The 14,908-nt window shown below is 48.6% G+C and overlaps 1 protein-coding gene across 1 annotated transcript in view; it reads left to right on the top strand.

Moving 5' to 3' along the window:
- Window positions 1–3,361: 3,361 nt before the first annotated feature.
- Window positions 3,362–14,908, top strand: part of STK24 (serine/threonine kinase 24) — a 127,447-nt gene continuing 115,900 nt past the window's right edge. Inside the window, exon 1 of the mRNA XM_016925468.4 lies at window positions 3,362–3,770. Within this exon, the coding sequence (XP_016780957.1) occupies window positions 3,729–3,770 (42 nt within the window). The 5' untranslated portion in view covers window positions 3,362–3,728. The remainder of the gene's footprint in view (window positions 3,771–14,908) is intronic.

Here is a 14,908-nt window from a genome sequence, read left to right as displayed (position 1 = left end):
CTACTCCTATTTCTCCCTTTAAAGTTCACCATGTAAGTCCCTTTCTTTAATCTCTGAATTTAAATTGCTAATGCTCTACTTGTCTAGCTGTTCTTTATAAAGCAGCATTTGGGGGTGTTTATCTTTTCAACTTAGAAAGAAAAGTGAAGGGATTGATTGTGGAATTCTTGTTTTCTGTTCCTCTCTGAGCTCTGCTGAGAGTGCGTACAAACTAGCTTAGGGGCAGCAAATACATAGGGGCTTTATATTTGGAGGGGCTCCATATAGGGGTATGGAAATATTCTTTGTGGTCCAGAATATATTTCAGATCATAATTCATTGCCAGACTGATGTCCTTAAGTGAACACAAAAGACAAAGAGGACCGGGGAAGAAAAATAATTCAATGGATAAAGTAAATAACTCAATGGGTTAGTATCTCCATGGAGACCATAAAATGCATCATCTCTATGGAGACTCTCATAATCTCCTTCTGGACTTACGGTAGTGTATAACCTGTTGTAATCATACATTGGGGGTGGAGGGAAAGTGACAAGAGGAAGAGGGTGAGAGGATGATCCTTTTCTTTCCTTGGTGGAAATGATAGCTATTGCCACTCTAAGTTTAATCAATTATGGTATTGTATTCATCCAAAGTTAGGATTCTGGGAGACCAGGTCCCTAGGATGGGTTAAGAGGCACCTGAGGATCTAATGTTTATATGCCCAGTACTGAACTGGGTATCTGACATGTATTAATAGTTGGTATTCAAAAAAGGTGTGAATGAATGAACATAAAAGGCAATTGCACCGGATCTGATCCCGGGCTCAGGCCCTGTGCATCATCTCTGTTGTGCAGAAACAAATAAGGTGGAGACCTATTTCTGCCATGGGGAATACTCGGTACTACCTGCATAGGGCCAAGGAGAACCAGTAACTCCCATGTTGCTTCCTTCCCTTCTTTCGATAAGAATGGTGCTCAACAGTATGAACATTGTCAAAGGATGAAACAATGGTCAGTGTGGAGAGAAGATAAACAGGGTTCGGGGCAACAGACCAGCTAATGGATGCAAGTCACTGTGTCCAGAGAAGTTACATCCTGCCGGAATCTCCCTGTTTTGAGCCTCACTAGCCTCAGGACACAAACTAGGATTCCGGTTATTTTTTTATACCCAGGGTACTATGGGCCTTTGCCCCCCATCTGCTGTGACTTATTTGCTGGCAATTAGCCCACTGCAAAGTGATTTCTGAGCATTTACCATGGTAATGTCTCAGATCAGCATCCAGACATTTCCGTCCATCTAGTTTCTTGCTCTTTATCTTGGTGCCAGGTTATTGCCCTGGCTCTGCTGACCCTAGAAGAATATTTTTACTGTCCCTTTTCTATGCTTAGACATGTTTAGATCCACAAATATTTACCATTGTGTTATAGTTGCCTCTAGTATTCAGTTCAGTCACATGCTGTTCAGGTTTGTGGTCCAGGTGCAATATGTCATACCATATAGCCTAGGTGTGTAGTAGGCTATGCCATCTAGGTTTCTGGAAGTACACTCTATGATGCTCACGTGACAAAATCAACTAAGAACACATTTCTCAGAATGTATACCCATTGTTAAGCAATACATGACTGTGTGTCTGTAGGCCATATATATTAATATATATATAGTCATTTGAGATCAGTCTATATACAGTGTTTTGTACCCTGTATTTTCTTTAATAATATATAATGAATACATTTTCCCCATTACTAGGTACTGAAAGACATAATTTTAAATGACTACATAGTACTCATTGTATGAAAATGCTATTATTTACTTAACCTCTGTGAGACTTTTTGGCTGTTCCGTTTCCCCAGGATTCTAAACATCACTGTGTCTTCTTACATGCATTCTTCCACACTTCTTGGTTGTTGCCTTAGGATATGTTACTTTAGGTAGAATTCCTGGGCTGCGCTGAAGAGTAGAAACATTTTAAAGATTCACATTCTTGCTTGTTTTGCTGTTCGCCTCTTTAGGTACCATATTTTTTAGGTGTACAAAATTTATACACCTGATTTTAAGTTCCTGGGTATCAGGGTTCATACTTCTCTTAATTTTGTATTTCCTTGCAGTCCTACTTACGGGTGGCAGGGCTCCTCAAGGGATGGGTGTACCAATGACAACCATGAAAGTATTCTAAGGTATTCCCTAGGACTCCGAGAAAAAACATGCATCTTTCCAAAGGGAAAGAAGGGATTAGACGTTAGCATCCTACTCCATGTCAGATCCAGAGCACCCGGGGGAACTAAAGTTCGTGGATGGAATACAATGACACCTCAGAAAAGAAACACTCCTTTACTTTGGTGGAGGCCTTTAAACTTTTGCGGGCTCATTTTGTCCGCCTAACTCGCCCAGCCAGGGTGCAAAATGGCCACTTAGGAGCATGAGTGAGGTGCCAGCGTCCCTACAATCTAAGGAGCAGGGAGTCATCACTGGGGTGCCTGCCGCTCTACCTGTTTGCGACTGTAATAAAACACTTTCTGGAGGCCGAGGGACCCGCTTCATCCTGACTTTTCCCCTCAGTAGCTAGAGAGAAGGCGGCTGAAAAGAGGAGACAGAACTGGTGCTGAGTGGGCCTGGAGCTTCCGAGGCAAGGGAAAGAGGGAGAGGGCTGCAGTTCGAAGTCCAGACGCGCTTTCCTTCCATTCTCTTCCCTTCCTCCCTGCCCTCTGCGCCCCACTTTCCCCTTATCGTGGGTGGGGGCTTCTGATTTGCTGCGGAGCCCAGAGATGGTGGGGTTCAGCCTCCGCACTGCTTAGCTAAGTTCCCAGCCCAGCAGTCCCAGCGGGGCTGTTTTCGGTAACCAAAGCACTAGGAATTAACCTCTCTCTCGGCCTCTTCCCTTTCGGTTTCCTTCTTGGGTTGGCTGGAAACTTCACCCAGACACCGAAGCAGCTCTGCCCGGCCTTTTGGCACAGGCCACCGGCCGAGGCCCCACGGGGCGCTCTCCTTCCCCAGGTGCCCCCGACTCCGACCCTGCCCTCAGGGGCTCGCCCGGGACGCGTTTTCCCAGAGGCCGCCGGGGCGGGGTGGGCTGGCTGGCGGGAAGAGGGGGCCGCGGCCCAGGCTCGCCCCGGCGCCGGCCCGGTGGGCACGCGGCCAGCCTCCGGCCCCGACTCGGTCCCCTCCCGGCGCCCGCCCCAGCCGAGGCCCCCTCCCGGCCCCGCCGCCCGCCCGCGGGGGCGTGGGAGCGCCGCAGGAGCAGCTGGGACCCGGGCCGGGCCGGGCCGGCAGGCGGCGGCTGCGGCCTAGGGCTCCCGCGCGGCCACCGGCCTCTCCCCTCCCCCTCCCGGAAGCGCGGGGCGGGGTCCCCGGCCGGGCCGTGGGGGCGGGCGCGGGGGCCGGGCCGGGGCGGGACGCGCTCGGCGCTCGCGGGCTCGGCGGGCTGTGCGCGCCCACTCCGGCTCCAGCGGCCAGCGCGCGCGGGCCCAGGCCGCACGGTTCCAGCCCAGCAGTAGCGGCAGCGGCGGCGGCGGCAGTGCGCGCGAGGCCCTGCGCCTCCAGCAGCTCCTCCCTGGCGCCGTGCATGGAGACGCGGCCCGCCACCCGCCGCTGAGCCCCCGCCGCCCGGCCGGGACCCGCCAGGGCTGGGGTGGCCTCGGGCTCCGGCCGGCCCCGCCGCCCGAGGGCTGCGCGCGGCCCGCGGGCCTCGCCGCCCCGCGCGGATCGTCGCGGCCCGGCCGTCCCGTCCCAGCAAGTGGCCGTCCTGAGCGCCATGGCTCACTCCCCGGTGCAGTCGGGCCTGCCCGGCATGCAGGTAGGCGGGCGCGGGCCGCGGGGCCGGGATGCGCGACCCGGGCGGAAGCAGCAACTTGGCGGTATCCACACGGCGTCCCCCTACGCTCAGCCGGCCGGGGTCGCGCCGGAGCCTGGCTCCCCGCGCGCCCGGCTCGGCCGGGGGTCCGAGTCCGAGTCCCTGGGCGTCCCTGCCGGCTCCGGCGGCCGAGGTCTCCGGCGTGTGCGTGCAGGAGCCGTAGGGACCGCGGCCTGGGTCCGGATGTGGGGGTGCGGGCGCCTAGTCCTCCGCGCTCCCCTCGCCCCAACACTCTTCCGGAGCTGCAGGCCCTGGGTGGCCCTGTCCCCGGGAGAAGTGAGGTGGAGTGATGCCCTTGGAGGCCCCCGCTGGGTCCCGGGGCCCTGCGTGGGGGCCGGGTTGGCGGAGGGCCCCAGGACGCGCCCCCCAGGCTCGTCCCCCACCCCCGGGCGGGCGGGCGGGAGACCTGGGCAGGGCGGGGACGGGGAGCGCGCCTGGACTCGTCCGGGCCCGAGCGGAGTAGGCAGGGTGGAGTGGAGGAAGGTAACCGCGAGTTCCACTTGCAGTGGCTTTGCCCGGAGCCCCCGTGCACCTGCGGACCGGGGGAAAGTGCGAGTTGCAAACCTTCTGGAAGGAGGAATCCCTCGGACAGCCGCGCACCAGGGTCCCGGGCCCGGCCCCGGGACCCTGGACTTTCACTTTGAGACTTGGTTGCATTTACAGGAATTCTTCGCCCAGTAAACCTCTCTTTCGGTACTTGGTGACACCTTGGCCTACCAGTGACTTTTTGGGGAGTGGGAGAGGAGTTGAATTTCAAATTTACATGTATAAGTTAAAGGTTTTTTTGTTGTTGTTGTTTTCGTTGCCGTTGGGGACTGCTTTTAGCCCTTTGAAAAACAAAGCTACCGTCCTTGGCTAACTCTTGTAAACTTTGTAGGCGCAGAAATGGTGGCAAAATGCTTAGGATTGAAATCTTAGGATGCAGTTAGGATATGTCATGAAAGTTTGCTCTGCCAGTTTAGCTGAGTGAACGTTAAGTGTTTGAAGAAAACCAAAAGCATCCAAGTAGATTACTGGTTGATTTACAGATACCAACAGGCTCCTTCCCTGTGTCTTGAGGGCTGAGAAGCACAGAGCCCAGACCTGGGACTGCCTCTGGGGTCTGCCCGCCTCTTCCAGTGAGATCATCCCTCTCCCTTCTTTTTTTGAAACCGTAAAAAGATAACTGGATTTCACTGTTCAGGTTTGAATTCTGGAAAAATAGGAACTCAAAGTTACCACTTTAATGGCAGCTAGAATTTTAGTCCAAGTGTGTGTGTGTGTATATGTGTGTGTGTGTGTGTGTGTGTGTGTGTGTGTATATAAGCAGTATATATATGTGTGTATATATGTTTAAGCAGTAAATAAATATATAAGCAGCAACAGTTAAGTTATTATCTTAAGAGTGACTGGGAAGATGCTTGAAGAATATTCTTTTGTCCACTCTCATTTAAGGAGCGTTGAATTTAGCATGCATTCAAAACCTAAACTTCTGCTGACTGCTGGGTAACAATCAGATGTGGTTTCTTGGTATTTTCTAAAGCCGCTTTGGTATGAATTTAGAGGTGTGTAGGTCAGAGTGAACTGGGTGAAAAAAGTAATTTCTTACCAGTCGAGCAAGAAAGGACTCTTGTAATGATTTAAAAAAAACGTTTTATCAATATTTCCTTTAGGTTGATATTTATACCGTGTTCATCAGGTTGGAATCTAGCACAAATGCCTCACTTACTAGGTTAATTGGCCTTTGTGGATAGCGAATCAGTTTGAAAAGGTACTAAAGCCCCTTTGGCTGGTGCCGTGAAGTCAGTATCAGATGGTTACCAGGTGATATCTGGTATCTCACCTTTTCATTTTTATCCTCACTTTTTTTTTGAGTGGGTCAGAATTCTTAAACCTTGGGAAAAGAAGATACATTTCCTTAATAACTTTGCCTCTCAACTATTATGTATCTGTTAGGTTGTGTTACATGGGAACTGTTTTTATTTTGTTTTCTCAGTATGAAAGATCTTAAGTGTTTCTCAGTGGAAAAGATCAGATTTTCAGCTGTTACAGTTTTACAGTTTTAGAGGTAGGAAAGTTGGCTTCTGCCAGTCATTCCTGTACCTAAGTACATCTACAGACTGTATGGTAACAGTGTATCATTTGGGGAAGAACATTCTTTTCTCCTCCCCCACCCCACAAAAGAAAAACAACAAGCACATTTATTTTCTACTTCAAATTAGCAGTTGCTACTGCCCTGGGAGGCTTCCCTAAGAGTTGTTGCTGAAGATTCAATTAAAAACACACCTGCTTTCGACTGTTGTCTGCTAAATGGGAGGAGAGAAGTCCATGTCTCTTCTATGGCTTGCTCTGATAGGCCTCATAGCCCTCCCTTTTTCTTGTCTCCTGACCAGGGCTTATAAGGAGTTGGCTTAGAAAGACAGCAGAGTCTGTAATCTCAGCAGTTTGAGAGGCCGAAGGGGGCGGATCATGAGGTCAGGAGATCGAGACCATCCTGGCTAACATGGTGAAACCCTGTTTCTACTAAAAATCCAAAAAATTAGCTGGGCGTGGTGGCACACGCCTGTAATCCCAGCTACTCGGGAGGCTGAGGCAGGAGAATCACTTGAACCTGGGAGGCGGAGGTTGCGTTGAGCTGAGATTGTGCCATTGCACCCCAGCCTGGGCGACAGAGGGAGACTCCGTCTCAAAAAAAAAAATAAAATAAAAAAATAAAGCAGAGTGAATTCAGGTGGCCTAGGCAAGGATGCTTGAAAAATAACAACCATGTTAGTATAAACACCATTTTTCAATGTTTTGCAAATCATTTTTATGCCTCTTGATTCTTACCGGTACCGTTTGAGATGTAGATGATACTATACCATTTTGTAGATGTGGAGACCAAGGGAGACTTAACTGACCAAGGTGAGATCATATATTATGTGGCAAATTTGTGATTGGAAACTACTACTCCTCCTACTCCCACTCATCATGCAGTGTTACTGTTTTATGGTTACTTTTGCAAACCTTAAAGTTTATCTCATTGCTAGTTGGATTGGCTAAAGAAATTAGAAATAGGAGGCTGATTTTTTAATTTATTCAATCAGCAACCCTTATTGAACTTTCATGTGCCAGGTCCTAGGGGAGGGGTTGAAAGTGGTAGATCTGAATGAGGTTACCATTTTAAGTAAATGTTTAATGAAAGTTGCTGAAGCCTTTCCTTTTTTTCTCTTAAACCCCAGTTTTATATTTCAGTAGGGGAAAAAAATAGACATCAGAAACTGAATGAATATAGTGACGAATAAACATAAAGAAATCAGGCTGATCTGTGGCTATAAGTACTCCGTCTTTCATTGAGCATTTGTTGTTTCACTCAATTGAGATTAAAAGAAAAGCTTCAGATGGAGGCGGGAACACCAATCGGCTTTGAGTTTGCAGAAATGTGATTTAAAAATGAGATTTTGGTTTGCACATTTCTGTTACAAAATTTTATCAGTCACTTTTCAACTTTTCTGAACCGTGACCCATGTAAGAAATATATTTTACATCAGGATCAAAAACAAGTTTCAGGAGACCGTACTAATCCTTACTACGGGTTGAGTATCCCTCATCCAAAATGCCTGGGACCACAAGTGTTTCGAATTTTGGAATATTTGCATTATATGCTTGTTGAACATCCGAAATCAGAAGTGCTCCCAATGAGCATTTCCTTTGAGTGTCATGTTGGCGCTGAAAAGTTTCATATTTTGGAGCATTTTGGATCAGGGATGCTCAGCCTGTGCTTGTGATGTGCTGTTGTGGTATATTTAAAAAAGGAGCTGGTTGCAACAGTAGATTGATTTCACAGCCCACTGATTCCTGACCCACAGTTTGAAAAATACTGAATTATATACGTCACATGTATTGCATATTGCAGGGCCTGGTTAATTTACCATGTTTCGAAGTTGTAAGTTTAACATAGTTTCATATTTGAAAATACAGATAATTTAGAGGAATAGCTTAAAAACCTGAAGTTTGTCTCGTTAACATCATCCTGTCCCCCTCGTTCCCCTTCTGTTTTTCTTGCTGCTTGGATAAATAGACCTTTGCTGAGAATGCCCCTTGCATCAAGATAGTGAGACTGGTGTCTTATGGCCAGTTTGGGAACATGGGGAGCTTTTCTCAAGTGCTCTGCTCCACCCTAGGGAAGCCTGTGCACTCTGGGAGTCTGGGAAATGAAGGCAAACACAGGACAGCTGCATTTAATTGTGGCTTAAGTGCTCTTGTACTTTTTTTTCTTGTTAGTGTCACATTTCCACGGGTTCTTTTCCGTTCCTTCCTTGGGAGATGCCTGCCCAGTTACCCTGTTACCATCTGCACCCTGGGGGAAGGTTGGTGTGTCACTGGGTGTGGACAGTCAGGACATCCGAGACGTGGGTTCGGAGAGCACCTTGGGGACTTGCTGAACTGTGGAGTGTGCTCTGGTGACTGACAGCATTGGACTGCACAGGGGAGCCTGCAGAGTATAGTGCCCGGAGTCGTTGGAGGCAGAGTTCAGAGCCTCAGTCCATCCTGTCCTCAAGAGGTCGGCTGCCTGCTTTGGGGCATGTGCCCTAAGAAGGTTGCAGTGACTGAGGACACAGTGAGCAAAGGCACATGGTTGGAAAGTGGTGACACGGCTTCTGGTGGGCTAGATCTAGATCGGTCCTGGAGCTGAAGAGGCAGTGGGGTGCCTGTGGGCCTGGGGGAGGCCTTGCATCTGTAGACAGCCGGAAGTATGGCACATTTTTGAGCAGATGATCTCCTGTTCTTTGCGGCTCCTGCTTTCTCAGGTGTAGGGGGTGCTGGGTGCCCCTTTAGAAGGCATTGCAGCACTTCAGGGAAGAGGAAGCCCAGGGATGCGAGTGGGGAGCCCAGGTGTCAGTAGGACAGCCTAAGTGGATTTTTTTAGCGTTCACTCAGCTTCGTGGCTTGAACTCTCAGTGAACATTTTATAGTATCTCATTACTCCTCTTGCTTTATGATCCTTTTTGCTGATCAATGCTAAAGAGTAATAAGAAAAGTACTCAGTTACTGTTAGTTACTGTTTTGTTAGTTAGTTGCCTATGTACGTGTCAAAAAAACAAAAAACCTATTTTGAATACTCCGTGTTCCAAAATGTAACAATGGTAAGAATTTGTTTTGCTTGAAAGTGTTCTTTTTTGAGGGGGAGGATGGTCACAAGGTTTTTTTAAATTAGAAAAACCCAAACTTTTGGAGGAGTCCAGTCTCAGATCTGGGAGTATTCTTGGTAGCATGTCACATAGAAGCAAGTGACCTTCAAGTAGGAATTGGTCAGATGAGATTTTCTAGCTTGCTAACTGTGCTGAGCAGTTATGGGCAGGTGGCGGCTGGCATCATTGCTTTCCCACCCTCTTTCTGACTTTGATGCTCTTCTTGGAGCTACGTTCTGATGCGTAGAGCTGAGCTGCCTAATGTGGTGCAGGTTGAGTTTCATTTTCAGTTCAGTATTTTTCCAGGACCCTGGTGCAAGATGCAGGGTGAGCAGTTACTGAGGGGAGGAGCCTGTCGATGGTCACTGCTACTTTCTGCTGTGCTTGTGCGGTTACACACACCCTAAAGCCGCAGTCCAGGCGTCCGATGGTCTCCTGAGAAACGGGCCCCTTAGCTCTTTATTTGGGCGATTACTCCCGATGATTCAGAGCTGCCCTTGTGGAAGCTCCTTACCTGCAGGAAGTGGACCACACCCAAGCCACCTTTCTGTGCCTTTTAATACCTTAGCTCAGCTGATTATCATTAATGGAATCTTGTGGGTGGTGTGAGTGCAGGAAATAGAAGTTGCACTCTATTATCCATGTCTCATCGCGTAGAATCAGCCACTGTCGTCGGAGTAGTTTGTAGCAGTCATTTCCCATAATTCATGTTTTTGCAGTGGAAATTATAAAAAATATCAGTGCCAAATGCTTTGGGAAAAATAAAAAAACCTGCCTCCTGAGGGTGACTATGGAGTTTCTTAATCCTAAATGGCTCCCTGGTTTGCAAGGTTTAAATTAGGGGAAATAAACTGAGATATGCCTTTGCTTGGTACAAACTGTGAAACATCCCAAATTGGTGGTTACCAGTCACTTTATGCGCACCCAGGGAACAACATTGTTGACTCTAGAGACCTTCCATTGTGTTTCTTGAGGGTTCTTCGTCAGCAAAAGAAACCTTTTCTGTTCTGCGCTCTGTTGGTATCTGAATACATTGTGGGAACATTTCAAGTTTTAAATTAATGCTTACCAAGTACGTAGCTGGGGTTTATCTTCCTATTATTTTAAGTCTCTTCCTGTTTTTTAAGAGAATTTTAGGCCGTAAGGTTTGAAAGAACTGTTACAGGTCCACATCCTTTGTTTTATTTGTAATTACTTAGGATTTTGTTTAGTTTCTATTTAGAAATGTCTAATGGGTAGTTTTGTAAGGTTGGTTGGGAAAGATAGCAGCTGCTTCCACTTCCCGCCATTTCTTATTCCCCGAGGGCAGCCCCTTTGATCTCTCCTGGTTGATTTTTGTTTTTGTTACTCCTTAGTTTATGAGGAACATTAAAAAATTGACCGGGGGTGGTGGCTCACGCCTGTAATCCCAGCACGTTGGGAGGCTGAGGCAGGTGGATCACTTGAAGTCAGGAGTTCAAGACCAGCCTGGCCAACATGGTGAAACTCCGTCTCTACTAAAAATACAAAAAAAATAGCTGGGCGTGGTGGTGGGCGCCTGTATTCCCAGCTACTTGGGAGGCTGAGGCAGGAGAATTCTTTGAACCTGGGAGGCGGAGGTTGCAGTGAGCTGAGATGGTGCCACTGCACTCCAGCCTAGGTGACAGAGTGAAACTCCATCTCAAAAAAAAAAAAAAAAAAAAATTGCTGCCTGTGTTGTTTTTTTTTTTTTCCTGGTTTCAGGCATTGTCTATAGACTTTGGACCCTGTGGATGAGGATTTACTTCTCTTCCGCTTGCCTCTTTTCCTCACATGGGCTCCCCGCTCTCCCCCAGCAGAAAGATGTTGTAATGTCAGTGAGGTCAGAATGCGGTGTGTACATTAATGGACTGCAGACGGATCTGCAGCCCAGCCATTATTACTCAACCATAGTTACTGATCAGATTTCTTTTCTTTTGGTAATGCTTCTCATTCAACCCAGCACTCTGTAGTTGTTGCAACCTTGTCTTAGGAAGTTCGGGTGGCACCTGTGCCTTTCGTCACCTGCGTATCTTCTATGCTTCTTGTGCCACCCCCATCCTCTGGTCTTCCTTTGCCCTCATCCTCTGGGTTCCTTCTGCTGCTCTCTTGTGTTGAATATCTGTTTTGTTTTGTTTTGTTTTGTTTTTGTCTCTCCTGTCATTTTCTTTCTTGGTTTATGCCATGATATTGGTTGGGCATATAGTGCGCCATTTTCTGTGAATAGGCAGCGTGGGAGACAGGCTTTTCAAAAATTTCTTTTTTTCTTCTCCCTCAGTTGATATTTTAGCATGGTGTAAAATTGCAGGGTGGACATTCATTTCCTCCAGAATTTTAAAGGTGTTTCTCCACTGTGTTTTAGCTTCCAGTGTTGCTGTTGAAGATGGAGGCCCTGCCAGCACCGGCTTCTGTGTGTGCAGGCTGTGCTGTTCTTCCTGGACCTAATGGGATCTGAACTTTTTCCTTGAGTTCTGAAGTTTCACAATGATGTGGCTTGGAGTGGGGCTGTTTTCGTTTCTCGTGACAGATACTTGGTTAGGCCCTTTCTGTGAAGCGACTCAGATCTTTTCATTGATTTTTTTCTTTGATTCCCCTCCCCCCTTCCATTTTCTGTGTTCTTTCTTTCTGAAACTTTATTACTTGGATGGTGAACCTTCTGCATCGGCCCTCAAATATTCTTTTTTCTTTTTTGTTTTTCGAGATGGAGTCTCGCTCTGTCACCCAGGCTGGAGTGCAATGGCGTGATCTTCATTCACTGCAACATCTGCCCCCCCAGGTTCCCGTGATTCTCCTGCCTCAGCCTCCCGAGTAGCTGGGATTACAGGCGCCCACCACCATGCCCGGCTAATTTTTGTATTTTTTAGTAGAGACGAGGTTTCACCACGTGGATCAGGCAGGTCTCGAACTCCTGACCTCAGGTGATCCACATGCCTCGGCCTCCCAAAGTGGTGGGATTACAAGTGTGAGCCACCGTGCCCGGCCTTCATTCCCCATTTTTAAGTATGCTGCCTCTGCTTCCGGCTGTGTCTGCTGCAGCCTGGTCCATATATCCTCAATTTTTCCTTCCTTTGCAGATAATATATTTTCATCATTTCCTTGACTTTGGGAGCCTGGCTGTGAGATGTGGGGCAAGCTGTCTGGCTGTCTACCCACTTCTGTGGCTGACTTTGAGGCTCTGCCTGGTTCACTCATTCCCCCGGCAGAGGGACTGGTGCCGTCAGTTCCTGAGAGCTGGGGGTCCAGCACTGTGAGTTAAGTTAGTTCTCTGCTGGCCCGGCGCGATGGCTCACGCCTGTAATCTCAGCACTTTGGGAGGCCGAAGCGGGTGGATCATTTGAGGTCAGGATTTCGAGACCAGCCTGACCAACATGGTGAAACCCCTTCTCTACCAAAAACACAAAAATTAGCCAGGCGTGATGATACACGCCTGTAATCCCAGCTACTTGGCAGGCTGAGGCAGGAGAATTGCTTGAACCCAGGAAGCGGAAGTTGCAGGGAGCCGAGATCGCGCCATTGCACTCCAGCCTGGGCGACAGAGCGAGACTGTGCCTCCAAAAAAAAAAAAAGTTCCCTGTTTTCTGCACCTCCGGTTTAGCGTTGTCTTCCTCTACTCCCCCACCGCCCCCCCTTTTTTTTTTAAACCACTACCTACTTTCCAGCTTCTGAGATTTCATTGCAGTTGTCTTCTCTCTGTTTCAGGTATGTGGTGGTTTTTAGATTTATGATTTTAGTGGGATTTCAGGATTGACCCAATTAGATGCTGCTGTCCGTGTGACCCCTCTACCTCCAAGTTGCTATTCTTCAGTTTATAGGTGAATACAGACAGGGCCAGGCAGGTGAGGAAATTCCAAGAGCTAGGACTGACTGCTGGGCCAGGGCGGTGGGCAAGAACTCGGAGCCTCCGTTCTCTTCATCATGAGATTGTGCCTCTTATTTTCTCCCTGTAAATAAACAGCAGTATACATGTCTGCTTATTTTTCCATCTCTCTACTGGTCGGTGGCTTCCACCTCCCCAACTTGAACTGAGAACCTGCTCTTCTTGTTTCTCTCATTTTTTTGGTCCCAAGATCCTGTGGACACAGAACGATGTCTGGGAGCCTCATAGGATCTCTCTGGAGAAACGCTTGCTTAAGTTTATGATGCTCTGGGGTTCCAACCCCCTGGTCCAGAATTGAGTATGTGCTTCTTGGCAGGGCGGAGGTGGCGTCAGTCTGGTCGTATGTTCCGTGGTGGTCGGTGCAGGACTGGGGCACACGTGTGCCACAGATGCCGAATAGCCCGTCAGAGGGCCTGGGTGTTATGTGGCTGTCCCAGTGGCCATGTGTTAGCAGATTGCATGTTGCAGAGTCAGTGGTGTCTGCGCGCTGGGGGCACTGCACAGCACTGGCCATAAATCCATAGCATGTTAATGGATGGAGGACTCGAAGGGTGTGTATCTAAACAGGGAAAGCTCTTCTTTGGGGTACGGCCTTCAAGTAATTTCTTGCTTAAGGACAGAGTACTTTCTTGGGTAGAATTTTACAGCAACGAACCATTGAGTAGAAATGAAAAACAGTCTGGAACTTGGGACTGAGCCTTAGCCCGCAGTTATTTTAGGTATAGTTTCATCGAACTTTGGAAGCGTGTTCAATGTGGTGACTTCAAAGTTATTAAACTGCCACTTGAACTCCAGATGAAGAAAGGTATTGCTTGAGCGTTCCTGTAGTATGTGTGATGGATGCAGTTTCCTGGTACCAAATATTTCTTGAGAGGTAATTCACACAGAAAAAGCTAGTAGCACAAAGCCTCACTTCTTCAGCAGTTCTGCAGCAGAGCTTTCTTCTCCCACCTGCTTCCCTGTTGCTTGCTGTGGGTAGGTGGAAGGACTGAGCCTGTGGCATGGCTGGATTTATGTCAGTCTAGAAAATAAACATCTTTGGAATTTGTTGCCCTTCATGGGAAGCCTTGTCGGAAGGGGACTGCTTTGATTGCGTTTTCTTCAGTGAGGGCCAGGCCCCTTGGTGAACCCTCAGGGTCTCTGCTGAGGGAACGGCTGTCAGACTAATTTTACAGATGAGAAAACTGAGGCTTATGAAACCTGCCCAAGGCCTCGGCTAGAAAACAGCATCACTGGGGCGGAAGCCCTGACTGGGAGGCCAGCATGTGTGTTCTTTTCCTTCCTCCCGACTGCCTGCTCCCTGGCGTGTCAGATTCCCTGCACCACATCCCCAACACAGCTCTGCCCTCCTGACCGTCACATTGTCCCTCCAGCCTCCATGAAACAGCTGAGTTCAGGGCTGTGAACAGAGGGTGTTTTGGGCGTTTTTATTTCCTTGTTTTTAACCTTTAAAGAAGAGTGTGTTCATGTCTCATTGTTATTCATTTTTTTTGAGGAAAAGAAAAATCTCCATTTCATTGAGGGCAGGTCCTTCCCCATAGCCTGGCGTGCTTCTGGCTGGCAGCGTGCCTGGCACAGCAAGGTGGGCAGCTGGCGGTGTGGGTCCCTGTGGTCCTGTGCCCGAGGGGCTGGGCCTTCTTGGTGGCGGTTGTCTGCGTGAGAGGAGGTAGCTGGCCTTGGCTGCCACCCCCATGCCTACCGCCTGGTGCTGGAGCAGAGGGAGCGCTGGGCCTTCAGCCCACCGGGCTGGCACTGCGCTGTCTGTGCACTCCTCCTGATCAGGAAACTTGTTCCTGGATTATTTTTAACTGGCTTCCTGGAATTTAGGATTGTGGGTGTGGGGGGCGGTGACTTGGACTTTCAGATGTTTTCCCTGTTCCTTTATCTCCATTCTCTGTAGTGAGCTCTGAGCCCCACCTCCTTAGGGTGGGCATGGAGCTGCTGACTGGCTCCTGTTCATTGCCTTTCAGGTATTGCCCAGACTGTGTTGTTTTGGATGGTGAAGAAATAACTGAAAAAGTACCCTCTAATCGAATATAATTTTTTTTTTTTTTTTT

This window comes from Pan troglodytes, chromosome 14 (assembly GCF_028858775.2).
Source record: "Pan troglodytes isolate AG18354 chromosome 14, NHGRI_mPanTro3-v2.0_pri, whole genome shotgun sequence".
NCBI classification, from domain to species: Eukaryota; Metazoa; Chordata; class Mammalia; order Primates; family Hominidae; genus Pan; species Pan troglodytes.
The sequence above is the reverse complement of the archived record's forward strand: the minus strand, read 5'-3'. Positions and strand labels throughout refer to the sequence as shown.